We start from the raw sequence: 26572 nt of genomic DNA, 5'->3' as shown, positions 1-26572 counted from the left end.
TCGTATTTGCACAAATGTAATGTAGCCTCATACCAGGTGTTTCACGTAAGACTTTACACATTTAAAAAAAAATGTTTTTTTGAGTTAGAAGAGCGCTTTTTTTCATCATAGCAATGTCATCTGTGTAGTACATCAGAGTACAGCTAAGACGGGCTAACTAGCAGGCTGGTTTACCAATACTGAATAGTTAACTTTTAACTATTTCTGCTAGGTTCTAATTATCGAGAGGCATGTACCGCACTGTAAGTAATATCCATATCACTTTTAGAATTTCAAAAACACGGGTTACCCTTGGCACTGTGGCCCTACAAATTTTGGCTACATCACACCAAAATACATAAGCTTTTGAGAATCTTGCAGGGAAAGCAACCTTTCCAGTGCACGTAACTCGTCGAAACCGCCAAAATTTGTTGGGTCACATCGCCAAGGGTAACCGCGTTTTCGAAATTCTGAAAACTGATATGGATATCACTTACAGTAGGCTACACATCTCTCAATAACTAGGGAGCCTAACAGTAATAGTTAAAAAGTTAACTATTCAATATTAGTTAACCAGCCTGCTAGTTAGCATTTCTTAGCTGTATTCTGATGTACTGTACTGCACCGCTGACAATGCTGTGCCGAAAAATGCGCTCTTATAAATCAAAAGGCCTATTTGTAAAAATTGTGTTAAGTCTTAGGTGAAACACCCCGTATATAACACAAGAGGGTAGTTATCAGTCCATATGAAAATGAAAGCATTGCGTGAACATGGTGTCATCTTCTGTGACCTCAGCATCATTTGAAAGGTAATAGTTTAGAAATGCATGTGGCACCATCAAGTGTGGCAAACCCCCCCACCCCACGCAGTGCTGTCGTGATGCCACGTGGTGCTGCTGCTAGTTCATGCTGCTTGGTGCTGCGACAACTCGCCCTTTTTTTTTTTTCTTTCCCTGCTACTCCGTGCACTTTTATTGTCTTCCCTTTCTCATCGTCCTATGCCACCTTCTTTCTATGTTCACAGCCAGGTTTTCTTTTTTTTTTCTCCTTGTGCACTCCACGCGCTTTGCCTCACGGCCCAGAGTCCTTTGAAAAGTTCACTTCTCCGTGCAGCTCTTGAATCTGGTGGTTGAGCCAGGAGTAGGAAACTCCAGTTAGTTTTAATTTAAACTACTGCAGTGCACCTGGTGTCTGAAAGAGGACTGATATTTAGAAATGAATCATTCCTGCATAATCGCGCAGTGGGATAGGCTGTGGCAGTGGCCAAATTGTCTGAGGCACCAAAAAACGAAGCTGCTCTCATTTTCCAGCAGTTGTCCAAATCCCACTTGGGGATGAACTTTATTCTGTTGAATACGGTTGCCATGCCAACAATATGATGCCCCAGTTGGCTTTGTTCTGGCCACTATGCGTAGAATTGGCTCTGACATCTGGATTGGCTGGACAGTGGTATATATAGTTTCCTGGCCCTGGTTAAGCCATCTCAGAGAGCGCCAGTCTATCGTCACTGATATCTGTTTGTTACCGACTGTTGGCTTTGCGATTACATGCTGTTACATGTCTGTTGCCCTGAAATTTCCTAGACTTCATGCATGCCAAGGCGTAATCATTCTGCAGGAAGTACATTGCAATGGCCAAGTGCTCTTTACTGTAACCATTCCTTTATCAAAGGTGTGTTTACTGTAAGTGAAAAAAAAAATGTACAGTCATCTGTAGAAGGTGAAATGGGGCCACAGTTTTCACTTTACTCTTGTTTTTACTGTACACAGGTTTACTGTAGTGTGGTGCTAGATAATGAAGATTTCTCAAGCCAAACTCAAAAAGCTTGTTCAGGGTAATGAAGCTTTTGTCGCTAACTTTCAGGCAAAATTTTATTGAACACTCTTATTTGATGCAGTGGGCTGTCTGGTAATGTATTTTAAAATTGGTTTTAAAGAGGATGCAATGGAATTGACATGCATTTTCTTTTTTCAAAGGTGTGATGTCATTTGCATAAATCGCTCTTTGTTGGACAAAAGTAACGGTTGGACTAATCTCACGGGATACTATTTCTTTTTTCATATAGGGTGTCATAAGCATTGGATCAGGTTCTGAAAGCTTGGATGAATACCACAGTGTGATTTACTACCACGAAGACAAGCCACGTTGGATGGAGACCTTCAAGGTATTAGAGAGGCTGCTTAATTTATGCTCATGTTATTTATGAAAGGCATCTTCCATTTGAAGGGGCAGCCTTTGTATCACTTTCATCATCCTTTCGATTAACTTGGATTTTGTACGCAAGTTTTGTACATGAGAACAATGTCACATAAAAGCAGTAATGGGAATGGCTGACCAAACTTTTGAACTCTTTTTGGCTTTTTTTTTTCTACAGAATTCGTGTGCTGTATTTTTCATGTCCTTGCCCTTTATAATGAGTTTTTGACCATGTACAATAATAAAATATAGTCTAATGTTCTCTTGAAACAAAAAAGATTTTTTAAATTCTTAGTTGAAGCTATAATAAATTAAAGTCTTCAGCGCCATTTTCTCAGCATTTCTAGGAAGTATCATGAGAAAAAGTGCAGCTGTATGCACGCCAGTAGGGAAGCTTTGTTTGATAACTTCTGAGTTGAGCCAAGGTATTTAGTTGTTCGCAATGATAATCAGTTGCTCTTTGTTGTGACCATACTTCAGAAGCAGCAATGTTCTGGCACCCTTGAAGTTTTAGTGGCTTGCTGAGATGTTCCCATTCTCAGCAACTTTAGAACGATAGTTTTGTGGCCTTAATAGTGGTAGAGCAAGAGTTTTCAAACTTTTTTGCCTCGAGGAACCTCAATAGCTTTCCATATGCACCTGCAAGAATGCATTGAAAGAAGTCGCATGGCGACATCAAGCTTTCAACACACTCAGCTGCAGAACTGTGGGCTTGCATTCTCTCATATTGCTTATTTTTGGCCTTCAAAAATGAACTGTCCAAATATGAATAGCCAGCTATTATATGTGTAGTAATGGTAAGTATGCACTTCGTATGCATACTAATAAGGAAGCACTTGGCAGTGACTGTCATACTGCCTATTAGAGGAACAGTTTTCAGTGGAGTAGCATGATAATGGTTTGTATTTTGTAATCCCACTCTCAATGTTTGACTCTTAATGTGACAGCGATAAGGCTCCCATTCAGCAGAGAACCCAGTGGCGTGCGAGAAATTACGGTTTGGTATAAAAGGTACTGACGTCGTGTGGAGCGATGGATTTAAAAAGAGGTTAAAACAGCATATAAATTGAGAGTATATGGTAGCAACATGACTCAAACGTCATTATGACATGTAAGAATGTAAAGTAAATTAATTGCTCTGAAAGGAGAATTTGGGTGAGATGTAAATTGAACCCGTGTCCCTTAGATTCAGAGTGAGAGAAGCTACCCCCTAGGCCACTGAGGCACATTTGTTCGACTTCGTTAAAGGGAGCCTTGTGGGTTGTCCGACAGTATCCGTCTCTGCGAAGTGATGTGTAAAGAGGACCCCAGGCCACTTAAAAGAGCCATTAACGAAATCCTGTCATACTCTTAAGAAGACAGAGTTTAAATGTCCCCCGAATTTTTTTAGCTTCTCACGTATTTGTGAGTGTCTTGTGTCATTTTTTTTTTTCCAGGTTGCAGTTCCTATAGAGGCATTTTACAAGGCTCACTTGCTGTTCACTTTTAAACACAGGTCATCAAATGAAGGTGAGCGATTTTAATGCGATGTCTTCAGCCTGTTTCAGAGTGAATGCAATTGCGAAATTCTACTGTATGTCTTGTTTCTTCTTTTTTTTTGATGCAGCCAAAGACAGAGTTGAGAAACCATTTGCTATGTCGTTTGTCAAGCTGATGCAAGAAAATGGCACCACACTGAATGATGAAGTACATGAGCTGCTGGTGTATAGGGTAAGAGGAATGCTTTGCTCAGTATTACTCCATATGCATGACATTTACACTTTGCAAATTTAAACATCTTTCGCTAAGGTATGTCCTCTGTGAGACAAGGTGTTCACATAAGGCTTTATGCATTCAAATATCTATTTTCCAGCCCATTACTTCAGCTCACAAAAAATTCATGTTAATTTTGTAAATGCTATAATGGCTTTAGAACTGTTTCGTCGAAGTTATGCCTGCAACACGCCAACTGGGTGGTCATATATACAGGGCATCTCACCTAATACCGTTGTCACACGGGCACCGCAACGACCTTTGAAAATCAGGTCCTCATATCCAAAGGCGTAAAGAGTGCAGCTAAACGGCGCAAATGTTGTGCCTTTGCCGCTAAGGGCCTTGGAGGCGAAGGCGGCCGTCAGAAACCTTTGGAGCCCAAAGGCGCGGCCTTCGAGTACCCCTGGTGGCCAAGGCAGTACACAAAACCTGCTGCTGCTGATGAGAGTAGCTGTTGCAGTTCTTTTAAGGGAGCAGTCAGAATAAAAAAAATTGTCTGAACTCAACGAATGAATAGGTTACCCCTGTGACGTTCCCACCTGTCGGGGGTCAGCCACAGAATCTACGGGTCCTGTTGAAGCGAGGAGAAATGAGCCAACAAGGCGGTAACCCGGCAAAACTATTTATTCTTCTCTGCCTGAAGGCGATACTGGTGGTCCGCTCACCGCTGGCTTTCAGGAGCCTTTGGTTGTAGGTCCGGCAGATCGGGGCTCCACTCCAATCGTCTCGCGTTGGCGGGCCGTGGCTGCTTCGGCTCTCCCGGGGTCTGCCTCTCTTCCCGGCGTCTCTCGGCTGGCGGTGCTGTGACGGGTCGAGGCCATAGGACTCTTGGGCGTTTCGGCTGGCGGTCAGTTTGCTACGGACGCTGAAGTCCGGCTTCGCTGACTATAGACCAGTGCGACATCTTGCGTCCGTTCGCCTCGCCCGTCTCTGCTCGACTCCTTTCCTTTGTCTCCCTGCCCCCGCCGCGTCTCTCCGGAGATTCCCTTTCTCTCTCTCTCTCTCTGGGTAATCTTCGCCCAACGGTTTTTTGTCGTCGCTGCTCACACAGCCGATCAAAGGCACCCGCCAAACTTCTAGGAATCCGCGGCTGTTACGACGGGAAGGCCGATGGCGCCGTTGGGGATGGGTCGAAGGGGATCAGGTGTCCCTCGGAGGGCGACGCTTCTCTGCAGTCAGTCCGTCCGGTGCCAGCCGCCGACCTCCTCCGCCACCTCGAGCCATTACGCAGCCCGTCGGGTCCGCTGCTAGTAAGGTCGCCTGTCGGCCTGCACACACAAACGCACAAATGAACCCGTCTTCGCGCGCCAGTGGGGGGGGGGAGGAAGCATGGCGCAAACCGCGGCTGCGTAGGGCACCGCGCGCAGCCTCTCCTCTTTAGCCGTCTGGCGGTCTTTGCACATCTGTCTTCTGCATCTGCCGCCGCATTCCCCACCACCGTCTTCGCTGACATGTCTGGGCTGATAAATTTGAAGGCAGGGAAAATGTCTTGGGCAGTGGTCGCCGGGTTAGTTCTTTTCAGCAATGCCGGGGCCTCCCGTATGCGGCCCTTCACAACCCCCTCTTCTTACAAAGAAATTTTTTATGAAAATTTGGCATTCACGTTACTCTCACAGCAGACTGTTCGTCACAGAGTTCTCAACTCCATCTTTCACAGCACCACGTTATGAACGGGCCAGTAACTCCATCAGGCAGAGCAAATTAATATAACCAAACAAAACAACAAATCCAGGTCCGCTCTTATTGTAAATCACCAGGCATTCACGCATGACAGCTCAGAGACAAAATTTTGCTGCTAAGACGAGAATGTGTAGCCAGTCAGTCATTCTCATAGTTCAGTGGTCGCAGCAACTCACAGACTCCCCTTACGTCATGTATGCTGCCCACGAAATGTTACGTAATATCAGGAGGTGGTCCATGCAATTCTTTAACCCTCGGTGTCTTTCTCCACTGGCAGTTTCTACAGTGTTCAGCCACATCCTGTCTCAGTCCATGCCAGAAATCGCCTTTGCTAACTGCCCGACGGGTCTTTTGAAAGCCTAAATGTCCTCCGCCTTCCATATCATGGCATAACCTCACAACTTCACTTCTCATTTGCAAAGGGACAACAGCTCTGTCTACGGCCCCGTGCGCTTTGTCTCTGTAACGGAGTATACCACAAGAGTCCAAATGATAAAAACCCGACTCTTTCCCTTCTGAGCTGTTGCACACGTTTATCAATTTTAGGACAGACGGATCTTTCCTTTGCTCTTTGTACAGGCAGGTTCGCTCAATCGCAGGGGGAACATCGATTACTCTGGTGTCCGCCGCGCTGCTGAGCGGGTCTGCATGGCGACTGGTCTCCCTTGCCTCGCGCAGCCCTTCTGCTTTGCCTGCGCATAGGCTCACTACCGCTTCTGAACGCCCTCGCTCGTGATGGCCGCCAGTAGAGGTTCTATTTCTTTCCTCAACATCTCCACGGCTGCCCTCACCTTCTTCTGTACGCCGCTCGTAACAGGCCGTGTGATCTGGAATGCGCCCGCGCGATACTTGACGCATACGACAACAACGTGAGGTATGCCCGGATCTGCCGCACGAGAAGCACACGCCTGATTCGACGCGTCGATTGAATTTTCCCGTCTGCCTGGATGGAGGCTCTTCACGTATCCGAATGCTCTTTACGAGCAGCTTCTCCAGCCGATCTAGACGTTCACTAATCTCACTCATCTCTTCCCCGCTTTCTACACGTCGGACAATAGCGGCGTTCGTGCGGGTCACTTCCTCTAACAGCTCTTCTCTAGACGCTACCTCCACAGCCTCTTCGAATGTCTTGGGATCATGTGACAGAGCAAATCTCCTCACCGGATCGCGGAGCCCATTCAGAAAAATAGAGGTCAGCTGTTCCTTAAGGATTTCGCGTCTCACTTCACTTTTCGACGCCTCATCGCCATCAACGTCCCCGAAGGCCTCCACTGCGAGCTTACGCAGTCGGCTCGCGAACAAGCGCACACTCTCACCAGCGTTCTGCCTTGCGCTTAGAAACTTCTCAAACTTCCTGTACGCCGGCTCAGTATCAAATCCCTTCAGCGCGAGCGCTTTAAACGATCTATACGAAGTCACGCCGGCCACCTCCTCATCCAAGCACGCAAAGTCTAGAGCCGCCCCGACCATCTTGCACCGCGCCATCCCGATTAACTGTTTCTCCTGCCATCCGCCCAGATTACCAACCTGCTCTAAAATTTGGAGAGAATGCCTTAACTTGGGACCATTGTCGCCCCCCGTGAACGATGGAATCACAGCTCCCAACAGCATCTGATTTGCTCCTATCACCCCTTCGTTAAGACTCGGTGATACCTGTAGCGACATGTTGGCCTCTTTCTCCTCGGGTACGAGGGTGAATGGTCTCGCACCACAACTTCAGCAAAATCCCACCGCTGCCACCACTTGTGACGTTCCCGCCTGTCGGGGGTCAGTCACAGAATCTACGGGTCCTGCTGAAGCGAGGAGAAATGAGCCAACAAAGCGGTAACCCGGCAAAACTATTTATTTTTCTCTGCCTGAAGGCGAAACTGGTGGTCCGCTCACCGCTGGCTTTCAGGAGCCTCTGGTTGTAGGTCCGGCAGATCGGGGCTCCACTCCAATCGTCTCGCGTCGGCGGGCCGCGGCTGCTTCGGCTCTCCCGGGGTCTGCCTCTCTTCCCGGCGTCTCTCGGCTGGCGGTGCTGTGACGGGTCGAGGCCATAGGACTCTTGGGCCTTTCGGCTGGCGGTCAGTTTGCTACGGACGCTGAAGTCCGGCTTCGCTGACTATAGACCAGCGCGACATCTTGCGCCCGTTCGCCTCGCCCGTCTCTGCTCGACTCCTTTCCTTTGTCTCCCTGCCCCCGCCGCGTCTCTCCGGAGATTCCCTTTCTCTCTCTCTCTCTCTGGGTAATCTTCGCCCAACGGTTTTTCGTCGTCGCTGCTCACACATCCGATCAAAGGCACCCGCCAAACTTCTAAGAATCCGCGGCTGTTACGACGGGAAGGCCGATGGCATCGTTGGGGATGGGTCGAAGGGGATCAGGTGTTCCTCGGAGGGCGACGCTTCTCTGCAGTCAGTCCGTCCGGTGCCAGCCGCCAACCTCCTCCGCCACCTCGAGCCATTACGCAGCCCGTCGTGTCCGCTGCTAGTAAGGTCGCCTGTCGGCCTGCACACACAAACGCACAAATGAACCCGTCTTCGCGCGCCAGTGGGGGGGGGGGGGGGGGGGGGGGGGGGGGAAGCATGGCGCAAACCGCGGCTGCGTAGGGCACCGCGCGCAGCCTCTCCTCTTTAGCCATCTGGCGGTCTTTGCACATCTGTCTTCTGCATCTGCCGCCGCATTCCCCACCACCGTCTTCACTGACATGTCTGGGTCGATAAATTTGAAGGCAGGGAAAATGTCTTGGGCTGTGGTTGCCGGGTTATCAGCAATGCTGGGGCCTCCCGTATGCGGCCCTTCACACCCCACTTTAATTTTAAAACGCTTACTTCAGCCGCCTCGAGCACAGCAGCGGGTGCTAAGCCTCAACGACTGTTTCACCTTTGGGCTGCACCGTGTAGCTGCATCGCTGCGTCGCTGCTCCTTTAAGTTTTCGCTCCTTTGGTGAAAAAAGATGCCTTTGCTGGAAAGGCCTTCGAGGAATGCCTTGCAACAGGGGTATAAGACTGTTAGCAGTTTTTAAAAATAGGCCTTTTAGACCCAAAAGACGCTGGTTTGATCCCGGCAGCAGCGGTCGCATTTTGATGGAAGCGAAATGTTAGAGGCCCATGTACTATGCAATGTCAATGCATGTTAAAAAACCCCGGGTGGTCGAAATTATCTGCAGCCTTCCACTGTGGCATCCCTCATAGCCTGAGTCGCTTTGGGACGTTAAACCCCATAAAACCAAACCAAAGCTTTTTGAGTTAAAAGAGCGCTCTCTTCGACATAGCACTATCAGTGTTGGTGTACATCACAATACAGCTGAGGTGTGTTAAATGGCAGCCTAGTAACTAATATTGAATAGTTAACTGTTACAGTTAGGGTCTTCATTTATTGAGACGTCTGTAGCCCATAGTAAGGAATATCCATGAGTTTTTTTATTTTAGAAAACGCCATTCTTGTCACCGTTGCAGCGCAAGGAATATTGGGGTCGCACATGGGCTAAAGGGGAACCGCTCAGCCGGAGAGAGTGCTAGCCACGCCTACAAGCGTGTGTCACACAGTGGCATGGGTGTCACGGGCTCTTTTGACAGCGCTCAGGTGGGAGCGGTGAGTGGGCAGAGAGCACGTCGCAGGCACGTTGCTGTGTGATGTACCCTTGAGGCATGGCTAGCACTCTCTCTGGCTGAGTGGTTCCAGTTTTGCCTGTTTGCAGCCCCAGAATTTCTTGTGCTGTAGCAGCGATGAGAATGGCATTTTTGAAAACTTAAAAACTGACAGGGATGCCAATTACAGTGGGCTACAAACCTCTGAATAAATGAGGAGCCTGACTGCAATAGTTAAAAAGTTGACTACATTAGACTCCCTTTAAGACAAACTTGAAAGGACCATGAAAATGTGTTTGCCTATCAGAAGTTGATCTTGACAGAAGTGCCTCAAAAAATGGTATTTGAGCGTGCTAGATGTATTAAAATAATGTGTAGCATGAAGCATAGAATAAAAGAGCAGTTTAGTGAGAGGATAACTGCAAATGGAGCATTTATTACACTATGCATAGAGTGCTAAAGATTGAGGGTGCTAAAGATTGAGGGCATAAAGCAAGGTCTCATCATATACTACATGAAAATGACTTGGGTCGTTTCATTTTTTTTTTTCATCAGCTCTTTTGTCTCTTCTGCAGGACCACTATTTGTTTGTTTTTTTACTGATTTTTGCTTTCCCTCCAGCTTCAAGCAAATATGTAGCCGTTTTTTTCTCACACCGTCTACAGCGTAGCTGTTAAGCTGGGGTGAGACTTTGTTTTGGTGAAAAACAATTTTTAGATTTTGCGACCTTCTGACAAAGCATTTCTTTAGCTTTCAGAAGATGTATCACTCTTGGGTATTTGCAACTTCAGAAATGATTTCTTACTCCTTTTTCATCGTGGTAGTTGGAATTTGCAGTTTTCAAAATTGAGTTTTCAGAGTATTTATTTGCTTTTTATCTCAAAACAGCTTTTTTGAAGGTTTATGTACCTTCTTCTCGGGTACTGTGACATGTAAGCCAACAAAACTTTCCACAGACTTCATTCAATGCCTTTTACATGACTGGAACTAGAATGAATAGCCTGAGTCAGTTTATATTTTTATGACTGGAAAAAACCATTCATGAGTGGCATATTTGTTGCACCAAAAGAAAAAAACTCAACAAATCTATTCTTTGCTCAGAGTGCATTATCTTAGTCCCAGTCATTTATAATAGCCACTTCTACTCTCACGCAAAGTTTTGCATTCAGTAGATTGAAAGAAAAAACGCACATTAGTGGAAAAAAAACAATCAAGAACAAAAATAGGCGAAATTTTAATCTAGTTTGGAGCTCTAATGCAAGCTGCATACATTTAGAAGATTGCCAGCAAGTTTCATAGCCATAGCTTGTGTTACAACTACTCTATAGCCAATTTTGAAAACCATTTTTGAAGTCTCACCCCACCTTAACACAGGAGGTGCACCACGCTCCTTTTACGTCCGCTACAGACAGTGCACACGTAGTGTCAATATCTGGCCACTGCGATAATGAATTTTGCAACGCCACATTAGTTGAAAATTCGGCGCCCATATTTCAAGCCCAAGTCAACGAGCGGGTATACTCTGCACTTACATGTCCATCAGTCTGCCGGAGGCAACACACGGTATGTGACCTGTGTGTGATGCCGAGATTTGGCCATGTCAGATCTTTCTGCCTAGCGCAGAATGGCACAAAGGTGCCCTCTTTTCCACACCAGCAAGAAAGCCCCCCCCCAAAAAAAAAGCATGCTCCCGCAAGCTAGCTTCCTTGCACTTTTGCTTTAAGGTGCGTGGAAGTCATTTTGTGAGTGTGCGCTTTCTTATGTAGAAGCATTTTATAGTTTTAATGCAGGAATGTATTTAACGTCTAGGTGGTCACGTCTCTGTGCACAAATTTTGTCTGTCCATCCAGGCTCAAACGTTCTCATTTCCTGTTTCTTGTAACTGTGAGTCCACGATATTGCTGATTTGAGTTGTGTCAACTATGCAGGGTTTAAAATTATCACCCACAATAACAACGTTGTGAAGGCAGATACACACAGAGTCACAAAGAAAATTGTTGTACTGAAAACACTAGGTAGCGGCAGCCACATACCTTCCAAGTTCGGAGGAGCTTCCAGTACATGGAAGCAAATCACATAGTGGTTCGCTGATCGTGGTATGCTATAACTTTCTATTATGCTTGTGCCAATGCTAGCATCCTCGTTTCTTTCATGGCCTGTTTCATCCCTTGCCTCATGGCACCATTCCATGGCCAGCCCCCAGCTCGTGTCTGCATTCCATGACACTCTCTCAGCACATGCTCTGCTTCGGTCCAGCAGGCTGTCCACACATGATGCTCTCTTTGGAAACATACACTCGCTGCCTACACTCCTGCTCGTTGCATCTGCCCCAGATTTCATCTGGCACTTGAGATGGAAGGACCATTTTGACTCTGCTCTGAAAACTTTACTCGCAAACTGTGTTGCTATGGCCTTAGAACATGGGTCAGCATGCATACACTCCTGCAGTGGGGTAGTCTAAGCATAGCATGGATTACACCGCCACTTTTGTTTTTCCTCGATAGAGCCGTGCAGATGCTTCGCGAGTGCCGTTGCAGGTAGTCACTGCGAAAGTTTCTTTTAACTGAGGCACATGCAAAACAATTAATTTTAAGTGGATCTTTTTTACATTGAAACCTATGGGAAACCAACCAAATGGTCTCCCATCGTTCATCTTGGATCCAAGAATTCGTCTTAACCGAGTTTGTCTTAACAGGAGTCTACTGTATTTAATGTTAGTTAACAAGCCTGCTAGTTAATACGTCTTAGCTATATTCTATGCACACCACCGCTGACAATTCTATGGAAAGAAAAGCTCTGTCCTAACTCAAGGAGCCTATTTTGAACAATTGCTAACAGTCTTAGGTGAAACACCCTATGTAAGGTTGGCATAGAGTTGTGTTAATAATGTGTTATTTTGTTAACATGTACAAGGCAAGCTAAATGTCAGTTCTTTAGACTAATGTTTTACAATGGTATGGAAGTTTCACCATGAAGCCTGTGTAAGCCAAGAAGCCTTTTGCTGTGTGTAAAAAATTCTAGTGGGTTTTATATTTGTTTTTCTCCTCTTCTTGTGTCAGTGCAATGGCTTGATTATATCCATGTTCAACCTGCCCAAAAAATGACATTTGCCTAGCACCTATAGCATTACTGCACTTGCGTAGTGCTACAGGGATGAACTGTAATGTCCTTTACAATTTAATAATATTACTACAACTGATTCTTCTACATAATGTAGAACAGCATCTTTGTTTTGCTTGCAGCAGCATCCTGTATAAAGTAACTTACAGCTTTCTATCAGACGAGGTACTGCTATAGCTTTAGGAGAGTCTCTGATACGTTTCAAATCATGCTTCTGAATATCGGGCATCAATGATTTGTATGGTTCTGACTATGTCCTAAACTCACAAAAAAAATTGTGATCTTTTATAAGTCTTTAGTAGTTTGTGAGCATTTTCATAATTGGGAGCTTCATCAAATTAAATCTTGGTTTGTGGCATCAGCTGCGAAAGTAATGGTATCATTAAACTTCAGGCACTAAGCTTTGTGCATGGCATGATTTTTATACTGATGCTGGGCCTCAGCAGATACGTTGACTTCCAGTTCGAGTAGCCAGGTTGGAGCATAGTGCAAAATGCTGCAGTGATCATGCTTATGTACATACTAGAGTCTCACATGTCATTTGTGCTGAGCCATCCTGTTCAGTATTCATAGATTGCACATTACTTAAGGATATTGAGTGCTGCACGTCTGTAAGTAGAGATAAGCACAGCTTTGTTTTTTGGATATTTGGCTTTGCAACCAGTGTTGCTTCCACTTCGTAGCCATAGCCATCACTGGAAGAGAGATTAAATGAGAGAAATCTGCAGGCAGGACATACGCCCCTGGTAGGTTATGTGTGCTGTGGAAATGATATCAAGCTGCACTAGTTTTAATTCTGATTTTCCCAAGTGCCTTCCTTAGTGCACAAATTTTTGCAAATGTTTTGTGTAGTGCACGCGATTCTGTTGCAATAAGAAATGAACTCGCCACAGCTGGACCACAAGCGGCATGTTGAAATGGATACCAGCTACCTCACTTTGCCAGCAACTCGGGCCGAGTTCAACTCTATAATGCAGAACTCGTCAACACCCAACGCACAGCCTAACAAGGCCCAGCTGGCATCATTCCAGACAGGAGGAATTAGTCTTGCAATCAAGGATTCTTTCCAAATCTCCACTCTGGTGTGCTCCACCAAGCTCACACAGAACGGTAAGGACACGGCTAGGGACTATTGCTGTGGAGTTTGCCTTGGTAAAAGCAGCAGAAGTTATGTTGGTTGCAGCTGAGCAGCTGAGCTGACAGTGAAATTGCTAGGGTTGAAAATAGTTCTGGTATCCTACCTTTCTATATAGGCACGCATTAAGAGTTGAAACCACTGTGGGGCCAGAGATCAGTGTAGAAAATGGGTGAAGTTGTAATGTTCCTACTTGCTATGAAAGAAAAAAAAACTGTCAATCCTGAAAAAATATTCTGACTGCTGCAATGTTGTGAATAATTGTGGCACGCATTTTGTTGCTGTTCTCCCAAATATGTGGTGTTTGATTTGATTATAATAGGCCATCCTGCTTTTCGTAGCAATTAGTGACAAACTTGTTTGCAGCCTGCATGATAGCTTTATACATCTCCAACGTTAGTGCTGACAATAGGCATGTGTATCAAGCTGCTATTGCCAGTTGCTAGTGGCCTCAAGGTCCCCACAATTTAGATGAGCCCCAAAGTTTAAAGGGGCACAGCAACGCTTTTTTTTTTTTTGCGGCCAGACTTTTCTGGTTATAGAGATTTCTCGTGCGTTCTGGAAACTAGCGCAAAAAGAAGTATTCAGATCTGAGCATGCAGGTAAAATTCCACTTTGAAAATTCGGAATAAAAATATTGGATGAAATTGCATTTCACTTGCCCATTTCACCAGCCCCGTGCTGAGATTGGGCACAGCAATCAGAGGGACACCTTGCACACACGCAGTGGAAGTTTGCGTGCAATTGTTGCCTTGCCAGGGTGGCCCACAGCCATGCATTATGATGGCACCATTGTTCCAAGTACGCTTTGCAGACAGATCAAGGGTGAATAACTCAACAAAGGGCGCTCCCCGATGGTTCATTGTATAATCCCTTTGACTTTAGTGGGATTGGAAAGCTTTCTCCGGTTATTTTTCAATCAATCAAAATGTTATTTTGATTACCTCTTATGTAAGGCCTTCAAGGATCCTTAAAATAGGTGAATAGGTAAAATGTGCTGCGAAAGCAAGAAACAGTGCACTCATTAGGATTTGGGGTTTGTTTTAGCGCAAGCTGCCAATGCAACTTCTTTCATTTACATTGCATTGTTAAGGCAGCTGCTACATGAAATTGTGGATGAAATAGGCGGAGGGAGCTAATATTCATTTGCGTTGTTAAAGTTGATACCAATGTTCTGCATCAACTGTGGCAACGAACTAGAAATTTTATTCACATTTTATCGCTGACACGTAAGATGTAAACAACAGAAATGGTTAATTTAAAGGAATCATGAGTTTAAAGGTCAATTAAAAGCTGCTCTTACATTAGGATATTAAGAAATTAGTGGTTTATATTCTATTTGGATTTTTCTTCTGCTTGAAGCTGTGTTGTTTATGAGCACTTGTTGGCAGTATATATCATGCAGTATTTCTTCATTTTTTTTTAATAACAGTTGACCTTCTTGGCCTGTTGAAGTGGTGGACTCTCCCTGACAACCTGGAAAAAAACCTCCATGCATTAATGAAAGTTGATGGAGAAGAAGTTGTGAAGGTATTATTCGTGTGAACACCTTTTTTGTATGCATTCGAACACTAGTTTGATACTTTTGCTGCATAGTAGTTGTAAGAAAACACTTTGTAGATTTATGTTTGTCATTGCTCTTGGTTGACAGCTTTGCAGACACCCTTGTAGGTTGCAGCTTCATTTCCAGCACCTCTTATGCTGGTGCGCTTTGACATGCAGTTTAAGAGGTTTGTCATGGCATATCAAAATATTATATGCCTCATGTAAATAAAGCACATTTGTGGCACACTGCTTAAAAGCAACTTTATTCAGAAGTGAATAGGTTACAGATCTTTCATATGCAGCTCAAATTTCCTCTCAAAGAAGTGTCTAAATTTAAAAAATCATGAAACTTCTTTGCAGGTGTTGTTCAGCAATGGTGGCCCGCTTCATATAGGCTGTATATAGCTGCTGCAGTGGCTTAGTGGTTATGGCACTCAGCTGTTGACCTGAAAGATGCGGCTTTGATCCCGGCCGCGGCAGTCGCATTTCGATGGAGGCGAAATTCTAGAGGCCTGTGTACTGTGCGATGTCAGTGCACGTTAAAGAAACCCAGGTGGTCGAAATTTCCGGAGACCTTCACTGCGGCGTCCCTCTAGCCTGAGTCGCTTTGGGACTTTAAGCCCCCATAAACCATAAGCCATATAGGCTGTCTTTGCTAAAACTGTCTTTGCTCAAAGAGAAGCGGGCAGCATGATTTGCTTTTCACTCGTACAGTGGAGCCCTTACGGCTTCCCTAAAGATTAAAAGGTGTTGAAAGATGAGGACAAAAGTTCTTGCCTTCCAGAGATTTAGAGCTTGGGAGGCAGGCCATACATGCTCAAATGAGAAGCCTTGCTGCCTGGTCACTTTTGGCAAGAACTGTACCTGGAAGCACACCACTGCCTTGATGGCACATGCATCTCATCTTCCCTCTGCATTGGTTAACGTGTGTGCACGAATTTTGTAATGCTGCGATGTCAGCCTCTGATGTGACATTTTGCTGTGCCCTGGCTCCTGCAAAAGGTGCTGACCTAGCAGAGGAAAGCACTGAATACTTGGTGGCATCATATGGGAAATTTTCATATATATGTAATATATATGAAAATTTCATATATATGTAATTTTCATATATTTGTAACTTCTCCAGAAATAGTGTTCTTGCTAGTAGCTGTTGCTTGATGATTTGAGTGGTATGTGTGACATATATAACGGTTGGTCTGCCAGAGGTCTGCACTAATTTGTTCCTGTAGAACGTATCTGTTTACCATGCTTGCCAAGAACTGTACTCACTAGCATGTGTTGTTTCGTTTTCCAGTTTCTGCAGGACATCTTGGATGCCTTGTTTGACATTTTGATGAAGAACTCTGATTCTGAGCTGTATGATAACCTTGTCTTTGAAGCCCTAGTAAGTTTTATTTTGGTAGTGTCATCCTACCTTAATAAATTTTTTTTGTTGCTCCAAACCTTCAAGCAAAATCTGTTTTTTCTTCTTTCAGGTTTTCATCATTGGCCTCATTTCTGATCGGAAGTACCAGCACTTCAAGCCAGTGTTAGACTTGTATATTGAGGAAACATTCAGTGCAACACTAGCTTACAAGTAAGCTCTCTGCATTTTTATTTGGAGGTATAAAGGTAGCTATGCCTTCAATGGCTGCATCGCTTCATTTTCTGTGCACCGGTTTTTTGGATGAAAATGTGTCCGCAGTTTTCTGCCCCACATGATGCATATGAATATTACATGTGCAGCATCTGTGGAAATGCATCGGGAAAGGAATCTCTTGGTGTCGACGATGTACTCGTGTGGTAAGATAGGGTGGTATGGAGTAGTGATTAAAAAAGAACAGTCTGTATGACTTGTAAACTTCGGTGACAGGTGAGCATGCACCAGTGTATCGACAGTCATGTGCTGACCGCAGGTGTTCGCATTCCTGGCTGGCACAGTGCTGGCAGCAAACACAGCTGTAGGAATGGAGGCAGTGCAGCTCTAGCAAGGCACCTCACAAAACAGACTAATGCTTTGTTGCATACACGCAGTGGTAGTGGAGCCGTGTAGCCCTAGTACACTCTGTAGGCCATGGTGAAACTGAGCTAGGGAAAGGCTGACTGTAAGGGTGTGAAGTTAAAACACAGCAATATGGGAAGCATACATTGTGAAAACAAGTGAAGAGAGGTGAGTGAACATAATGGGAAGGCATCAGGAATGGGTGCAGAAAGTATACATGCCATAGTTCGTCAGTGCAGCCAGTTGCTTGCACACTGAAACTTTTTACTTGTCAAGTGTAAGTCAGGTTCTGAAGCATTATTTTGTACCCTTGCATCAGATGATTCTATAGTTAACCATGTTTTACTTTCATAAACTCCACTTTGCGAAGATGTAATAGTATGTGTTTCTTTAAGTATTGAATCAGCATAGCACTGGTTGTCGTGTTTCAGACAGTCAGTTTCCTACAGGCCAGTGAAAGGACTGGGTATGATGACTCTCTCTTGCAGCACTTGTTACGCATCAGAATTTACTCCATGTTGGCATGCCATAGCGTTGTTCATGGCCTCTTTATGGTTCATGGCAAAAGTTGAAATTGCTCCCATTGTCATATTTGCACGTATAGCAAACATCGTTGGCTTGCTTGAGAATTCTTGAGAATGGTTCAGTGAACAAGACATCTGTGAAAGGGCAAAGCTCTTCTTGTATATTTCTATTGGCTTGTCCTATTATTACGCCTTTCCACACCTACAGCTGTGCTCAGCAGTAATGTTAGAGCAGTAAACTTGTGAATATGGTGTGTCAAAAGAACTGCTTGCTTGCTCTTGAAGGGCAACTGAGGAGGTTTTATAATTCAACGAGCTTAAAGGGGTCAAATGTGCAAAACTTGCAGGTAAAGGATGTGAAGTAAATTTGTGCTAACATCTGAAATGGTGACTTATCTCCGAACAAAGCCATGTAGTCATTCAGGCTTCTCCGCAATACACAGCCCCGGGCAGGGGCCACAGTGATTTCAAGTATGGCGATGCTACGTTTTGAGCAATGAAACAGTTGCCTGAAGGAAAAAAACCAATGCCACTGAAGGTAAAGTGGTAAAGCCCACGAAGCATCGTTTGGTGGCATCGGACAATGCACAGCAACGATGACAACGAGGCAACGATGACATCAGTTTCTCTGCACTTCTCCGGCACACTGAGGAGAAGCCTGCACTTCATTGCGGTCTTAATTGGCAATTACATTGCTATTTTAAATGCTAGTGAAAAACTACTTCGCATGGTTTAACACAGAAGCTGCATACATCTCTGAATCCTCAAATCCCATTGAATTCTCAAAAAACCATTTCAGCTTCCCTTTAACCAAGTTGATAACATTTGGGCTGAATTTATAATCCACTCCACTTTGCGTTTGTCATTTGCATGAATTTTCTATAACTTAGCAGCAGGGCATACCTCGGGTAATTACATTTGTTAGGGTGGGCTATAAAATAAGAAAAACGATGCCTTACAGCCTTACAGCAGGGCTGATGAATGCGTAGTTGTGCTAGAATATTTTGCATCCTTTGGTTCAGTTCAGCTTCAGTGCTATCCTTTTCAACGTGTACCACATGAAAAGTAGTCATGCAGTTATGTTCTAGGAACCCATTCAGAATTAGGTGAACATCCACAAGTGTTGCCTTTGCAAACTCATGTACCATCCAGTGGCCTGCACATCTTGCACTGACTTCTCAAAATGGGCATGCACTGTGTCTTTGAGGTGTGCCAGCCACGAAAACGCTGGTTAACAGCAAATGTGTTCCTCCTTTAGGCACCTTTTTCCATCCAGTTCTGTATAGAAAAATAACGTTAGACATTGCAGTTTTGATGATTTGTAGCACCCTAGCTCTTATGTGTTGGAAAGCCTTCCACTGCAGTATTGTAGTTAATGGCACTTGTGTATTTACTGCTTATGAATATTTCGTTTGCTTGATAGTCAGCATCATTGCTGCAATGCTTGTTGCGGCAGTTTCCTCTACTTTTTCTTACAAGCAGAGCTATGTGAGCAGTTTAATGCAATGGATTCTCAATGATATGAATCTCGCTTGATCACAAAAAATGTTTGTATCATCTGAAATTCATATCGTTCAAAACAAACAAAATCTGTACGCATAGGCATGGGAAATCTATTCATGCAGATGTGTTTATGGCTGAAGGGATTTATCTAGGGCTACACAGCCACTGTACATTACTCAGTGTGCGTACCGTGCGACTCACTATCGCAACATTGGCGATATATGGGAAGCGCTTAGTGCTTGAGGGTGTGGTTGCGGCTCATGTTTTCATATCATCCGTAATGTCATGGGAGACTATTTGGAACATCTGAAATTCTGAACATTGTATGCAGTGCACTCTGGCCAGGAAATTTTATAAATTTATATCAACCGTGCTTTTATCAAGATTCTACTGTACAGCCATGCAGGCTTTACTGAAGTTCCAGGTTTCTTTTATTTTGTTTACTTTGCTAGCCCCCATGTAGGCATTTTCTTGTTTGTAATGCATGGTGCTTTTGCCTTACAGCAAACTCATTGTTGTCTTGAAGTACTACATTGACAATATCAACACCAACACTCAAGAAACTGAAGGCAGCCTCCTGTTTCGTGCAATGAAGAGTATTGAATACATCTTCAAGTTCATTGTTCACTCCAGGAAGTTGTTTGCTAGGTAAGGACTTCTACTATTATAGCAAAGAGGAAATTTTGATACTCTACAGGCATTGACTTCGGGGCAACTGTCTTTGTTTGAGTAGCAGACTTGCCAGGTGGTAAGACTGGCCGGGTGGTAAGACTCAGTAGGAGTAGAAGACTCGCTAGGAGGGGGCATGCCCAAGGCACAGTCCGAAATGAAAATGTATTAGTCCATGGACTACTTGATCACGCTTGCGCCATTGTCCCCACTACTCCGTTTCATACATCAGGTGCAACGCTGTGAAAGGTGCGGAAGTAGTCCGTACGGAAAAATAAAGGGAGGCGTGTTACTCCGCGCTTGTTCTGTCGCCGAGTGGTCTAAGGCACAAGAAAACGACAGCTTGTCGTCTGCAGTAAGAGTGTATTTAGTCAAGCTGATGACAAATGTGTCATCTCTTAAGCCTGCAGGCAAAGCCTTTAACATGTTTTGCTCGCCACAAGGAGCGCACTACTTTTTGGCCGCGGATGCAGGCAGCGCAAACAAGAGCGCTAGCTTTGACAGTGTTGCACCTGATGTATGAAACGAAGTACAGTGCTGCAATCATCGTTGCTACGGCCTCAAAGCACGTCATTCTAATGTCGTCGTCCAGCAAAATCCCCCACTTGAGCAAAACGACCACAGCATGTCATCGTCCCGCGAATTCCCACACGTTGGAAACAACTGCACCACGACATCGCGTGGAAGAGCTGACAATTTTGCCTCGCTACAGCCACCACACCTGCATCACCTGTTCCAAAACGTCTGACTTGCGGCCCAGCATGCAGTTGTTCGTTTCTTCAGCATTAAGAATGACAGCCATCTTGAATGTAGCCATGGATGAGCACCAAACACTTACAGGCCCCGGAGCACACATGGCGATTGACGAAGTACTACATTAAGAGGGCTCACCAGCTACGAATCAACTCAAATTTGAACTTTTTCTGTCGATAGATGGCAGCACTTAAGTACCACAAAAAGGAGGGAACTTCTGTTACCCCTCCAGGTGTGTAAATTCTACTGCGACATCTCCTCGACCGCGACACGAAAGTATTAGTTCTTCCACGAACAAAAAGTAGGGCCGAGAACTTTCTGTATATCCTGCCAAAGCAGGGAGACCGAAGCACAAAAGAATAGCCCGTCTCAAGGGGCGGTGGTCACAGAATGGACCTTTTTCCAGTAACCCACCACTCAGCTGCCACAAGGAAAAGTACGTTTTCCGGTTTGGGTCTCCCTAAGCTCCCTCGCATCTTTTCTGCGAAAATACATTTACAATGATAGGGTGGGGTATATAGCCTGTAGTTAAAAGCAGTGTTGGTTTAGCTTAGCCAGCACAGATGAGTGTGAGTCATCTTTTGACACACCTTGGGAACACCTCCCCTTCAACACTTTGGCCGGCTATTCCATATTCCACGTATTCCTCTGTCGCCACACGCAATACAAGCCTGGTTACTGTGTACGAGTGTGGACGCCGATTCGACGACGCGGCCTCTGTGAAAAGCTTTTTGCGCTCTCATTGTTTACGCTGCCAGTGTTTATTTTGCATTGTCTTTGCTGCTATTGACCTTACTTTTTGTTTAAGCATCCGGCCAATGCTTCTTTGACAAAAGGAACGCCGCGAAACTGTTGTACTACTTGTTTGTTTGAGTTCAAAACCGTTGGTGCGCGGGAATATCACTTTGTTATGCGAGATGCGATCAGCGCTATCTTAAAGGAACGCAGCCAGGCGCAACTATTTCGACATTATTCTTGGTTGTTGTAGTTGTTTTTAGTGCCTTATCTTGAAGGTTCCTCTTCCATGACCACCGAGCACATTTGTTGCTATCGGCGTCGCCGAATTCTTCAGTTTATTTATGGGCGATAGCCACTTCAGTAACTAAATTACTGCTGAAATACTTCGTTTCATGTCTCCTTCACTGCTTATAATTTCACCACGGAACAACTCAGACTTGGGTAAAAGGGTGAGATGTGTAGTTTGCAAAAGCACTGAGATCGTCCTGTTGCTATTTGTGGTGACTTTGAACGCGAATTTCTTCATTGCACAAGCGACTACCAACTGTTCTGGACAAAGTTGCTAGTAGTGGTTTAAAAATAACAAAAATTGCAACTTAATAGAAGATGGCCACTGCAGCCATGCCAACCACGTGTGCTCTTTCTGAACACAAAAACGGCAGCGCACCTGAATTGTCATGACGTCAGGGGTTTGAAAGTGAAAATTCCACACTTACCATGGTTTCCGAAAAAGTCTCATTATGAGCTCTGCCTTTTTATGTTCTTTTATATATTTTATATATTATATACTTTTATGTATTATATATGTTATATATGTATTTATATAGCGCCCCTTCCGAGCGTTTTTCTGATTGAAATGTGCGACTTTTGGAAGCGTAGTGCAGGAGGTGCGACTAGGTGTGGCGCATACCGAGGCGTATCTAATTTGGGGAATGCTTGACACATGCGAAACCGTTTCAGAAGCAAAACTGGATGAGTTTGCCAGCCAGGCCATGAACGTTTGACATCGCGTTGTTTACACCACAGAGATGTCTGTTCTGGAGTAGGGGGCTCGGAAATCCGCGAGCTGCTTTCTGCAGATAAGGTGCAACCATGCTTACCCGCGTACAGTGGACAGCACCTGCACTGATAACACGAACATTCTGGCAGAGATATGCCTGGTCGCGAGGAGAATTGGGGTAAAAGAGCAACGCTCGACCAAAGATTCGTTAGAGAACCGATGTTTTGATGCCGATCCGACACATTCTGGTTTCATTAGCTTGGAGCCAAAGCCGAACGTTGGCTTCGACTGGTTCTCATGACGTCGCAGTTGCAGTGCAGCAGGGGCTGAGCAGGAAAAGGAAGGAGACGGTCCTTTCTCCCCTTGATATGGGCTATTGCACTGGCATACATATTTGTCCGCGAGTATAGCGTGAAATTGCAGGTGATTGGCAAGTGCCTCAGTGAAAAGAGGTTAATCGCTACGTCATGACAATCAGTCTACGCCATTAGCCCTGTTTACATGAGCCCGATAGCGTCGGGTCGATTTGGGGGTTGGGTTGAGCATAGCCAATCCAACTCATCCACTGCATGTTTACATGAACTCGATTTTAGCGATTTGAGACCGGTTCAGCTGTATCAACACCAAGCGTCGAGCAAGCAGTAGCAGCCTCCAAGATTGAGGCACGCCATCGCTGTATCGGACGTGCGACGGCGCACGTGGAAAGCAAGTTCGCATTTATCCCCTTCCCTCTCAATAACCCTACTTTTCGACCCAACAGCGTTTACAAGCACACCGGTTCAGGGTCGAGTTCAGTCACCTACCCCTTGCAGCGGAATTGACTGGACCCGACCTGTCGACTCCCGGCTCGGCGTGCGTACCAGTACCGGTTTTCAAAGAACCAGGCGTGTGGGTTCATGTAAGCGCCGGCCGCTATCGGCTCGAGGCCCTCCTATAAGAAATATTTGCAGCTTCATTCTTGACTTGTATCGACACCTGGGTCACTGCACCCTTGCGCTGGGCAAGTAAACAATGCTGTTCTCCCACACTGTCCTGAATAGGGAGCCCCCATCCTGTGTTCTGGCACTAACAATGCCTTATTGTGTGGGAGGGGAAGGGGGGGGGGGGGGGGCACTTTTGGGTGTGGCTTTGCATTCCACTTCCTTTCCACACCAAGAGCTCGAGCAAAAAAGAAACGCAGAAATCTTTTCCGAATACAGCCCAAGCAAGAAAAAAGGAAACGAAGAGCTCAGGTCCGTCCAAGTTCTGAGTAAAAACCTGTGCGCACGAACACAGACAACCAAGAGGCTGGTGGTAGAGTGTAGTAACGACAAAATATTATGACGCCAGATGGAGCCACGTCGCGCTAGTGAAATTTGGCGCGAATTTCAAATCCCCGCAGAAAATACATACACAACTTTCAGAGCCTGTAAAACGCAAATACTACGCTCGATGTGAATGAAAATTTCGATTTGACAATCAAGAAAGAAAAAGGGAGGCAATGTTGCGGACGAAATTCTGATATTTAGCTTAGTTTTCTCATGAGATGACATGAAAGACCGAAATATCTAAAAGTGCAATTTTTCTGGATATTTACCTCTGATTTGTAAAAAAAATGAAACTTAAAAAATATCTGTCAGCAACATTTCCTCTATTCATTAAAGAAGAAAACGCTGCCACAGACCTCATGAAAATCGAGCCATTTTTAGACACGGTACAGCTTCTGAAAGTTTCCATGTATTTCCTATGGACACTGTCACTGGTGAACCCTCTTAAGTGACGCTGTTCCAAGTGGGGGTGCCGCCGCGATTGGAACAGCAGCCCTTCCATCAACAATTGACACTCCTATAAATGCTGAGCACGCAGTTAAAAGTAAAAAAATGAAAAATCCTTCCAAACAAGCGTGCAGACTAGCCAAATGCTACTAGGTAGATTCGTGGATCAAGCATTAAATTGCAACCACTCTCTAGTATCCCAGATATCTCGTTTGTTTCGCCTTTATTTCTGGTGCCATGCTTTGGTTTCAATTGTAAGTCAACCTCTTCCACTTAAAATTTACAAATTTAAAAAAATAGGTCAACTTACAATTGTGTAAATATGGTAGATGAATACGGTGGGTGGAGATGCTGTTTTTGCTGTGAACCTCCTGCTAAAGAAGAGAATATGTCATTGTTACACAGCAGTCAGTACTGTTTATGATGGATCCTTTCTGCAGAGTGCAGTCCTTATGAGCCCAGTAGTGAAATTTTGGTAAAAATAGGTGTTCGGTGATTGGTGGGTCTCCCTATAGCAACCTTTCAAGCAGTACTCAGTATTCGAGCACTGTTGATGGCTAGTGCTCTCTTTCCCAAACACTTGTTGAGTCATTACCACTATCTTCATCACACTAATTTCTTAGCGATGCACTAAATTTGATGTACAGTCACGGACAGAATAATATGGACCACGCTTCAGCAGTCACTCTTCTGTTGCTTTGCGTAACGAAAATAAAAATGTTTGCTGGTTTGATGAGAAGACTTTGGCCGCCGAAGCATGGTTCATTTACTTCTGTCCGCAACTGTACAAGCGGTGTTCTTTTATAGAATTCATGATAAAAATCGTGACATGGCATATGCAGAGCATATGCAAAATCTGGGTCTAGGATGCTTTAGGTATAATAAATAAACATTTAAAAGACAACATCACTGCATTTGGGCCCGGTGGACTGAAATTTTCTGTTTTTCAGCTTTTGTGTTGCTTTGATCTACTGCTTCAAAATGCTGCTGCAAATCGTATCCAAATAATACACCAGTCCCAGAGCTTTTGGATATGGCCTCATACCTTTGTTGGGCATTTGTGATCTCTTATCTGATTTACTCATAGGGTCTAGTTATAACTTTTAACGTAGTTTTTTAAGGCAATAGCCTTTAAGGGCTCATACTCACGGTGACCGTCCGTCCGTTACATCGCCACCTAGGTCACATGGCGCCACACTCTTGCCAGCTGCTTTTCTCCTCTGTCGTGAAATGAATTCAAGTGTGGAAAATTCAAGTCAGTTCAATGAGTCGCAAACGACTTTCGCTTTCCTGCAGTTAAGAGATATCTAAGTGCCTCCAACAAATTTTTTTTTGTTATAAAGAAGTAAGCTGTGTTTACATGAATCTGACAGCAGCATATCATATCGAACTGGGCTGATGCAGCAGGAGAGCGTGTCACGGTGATCTGCCATGCTGGGGTAGATCGGAAAGGGCAAGTCGGCAGTCATGGAGCACGTAAGGCAGTTAAGTGTAGCCAGTTGGATTATAGGGAGCAGAGCCTGCCTGATACCTTCACTGGCCACAGAGTCACCGAATAGCAGAAGCAGACAGTGCACAGCATGGCAGCGGCTGACCCTTTAATGAGTGGTGCATGTAAACAGTTACCTACTGGCTCAACAAGATACGCTGTAAAATGTGCACTATTGAAGCATTCACGTACCATATTTTCCGATGTATAAGTACACCTGTGTATAAGTTGCGCCCCCCTGAAAATGGCAGTTTTTGAAAACTTTCAATCCTCTTCTAATAGTAACAATGCAGTGTCCTAGCTGATTGGTGTCATCTAAGTGTTTTGTAATTGTAGGAAAATTTTTGTCCAGTATGTTCTGCCCTATGCCTGCATGAAGCCATGAAGCCATCATACGCAACTTCAAAATCGCAAGCCAAGCGTGCAGACTCGGATCATTTGCGCTTTTTCTGAATGTTGGAACTGTGGTGTCTTGGGAGAATGGCTTGCAGCATGGTGAGAGGTGGTAAACGGTATGATTGTGCCATCGGTTGATAAATATCCTACTAAAGGATTGCCTGATCGGCGGGCCAAGTGGTTTCATTTTAATTCAATTTCTCCTATTTTGTAAGAGCTGGGAGGATCACCACCGATAAAATGACTTGACTCCACCTGCCCTGCATGGGTGCAAATGGGGGAGAAATGGGTACTTCATTTGCAATTTCTGCCCTTCGTGTATCCGTTCATTGCATGTGAGATAAAGCTTACATAGCTGCTTACGTGAGGGGGTGACACAATTTCGCTTCTGTTTGTTTTCAGCTTGAATGAAGGCAAAGGAACTCAGCAGTTTGAGCTCTCTCTAGAGCAGCTCCTGAAGTCTATCACTGGGATGATGCTGTATAAAGCTGACACTGTGCTGCTCATTCAGGGTGCTTGTCTGAAGTACTTTCCCGCCACTATTCCAGACATCTTACATGTCTTCAATGCTGAGCAGCTGAGGTGAGCAAAACGAGTGCTTGGCATACAAGATCACTGCTTCATCTGCACTGTTATTTTCCAGCTATATTGTCACAGAGCTGCTCAACAATCTGCCACCTGAAAGGCTCACAAAGCAGAAGATGATGTGTGTAAATGACATTGTTCATAGTGAGGTGTTTAAGTTTCCAGGTAAGCTATATTATTTTTTAGTTATGGTGCTCTGCTGTT

General features: G+C 44.8%; 1 protein-coding gene across 1 annotated transcript in view; it reads left to right on the top strand.

Annotated features, from left to right (window-relative positions):
- The window catches only part of mbc (dedicator of cytokinesis protein myoblast city), a 105022-nt gene that overhangs the window by 26423 nt on the left and 52027 nt on the right, over positions 1-26572 (top strand). Inside the window, exons 15-24 of the mRNA XM_077645997.1 lie at positions 2045-2143; positions 3612-3684; positions 3782-3885; positions 13190-13406; positions 14864-14961; positions 16271-16360; positions 16452-16552; positions 19489-19632; positions 26186-26365; positions 26427-26533. Coding sequence (XP_077502123.1) covers positions 2045-2143; positions 3612-3684; positions 3782-3885; positions 13190-13406; positions 14864-14961; positions 16271-16360; positions 16452-16552; positions 19489-19632; positions 26186-26365; positions 26427-26533 — 1213 coding nt within the window. The remainder of the gene's footprint in view (positions 1-2044; positions 2144-3611; positions 3685-3781; positions 3886-13189; positions 13407-14863; positions 14962-16270; positions 16361-16451; positions 16553-19488; positions 19633-26185; positions 26366-26426; positions 26534-26572) is intronic.

Source organism: Amblyomma americanum, chromosome 1 (assembly GCF_052857255.1).
Source record: "Amblyomma americanum isolate KBUSLIRL-KWMA chromosome 1, ASM5285725v1, whole genome shotgun sequence".
NCBI lineage: Eukaryota > Metazoa > Arthropoda > Arachnida > Ixodida > Ixodidae > Amblyomma > Amblyomma americanum.
The sequence above is the reverse complement of the archived record's forward strand: the minus strand, read 5'-3'. Positions and strand labels throughout refer to the sequence as shown.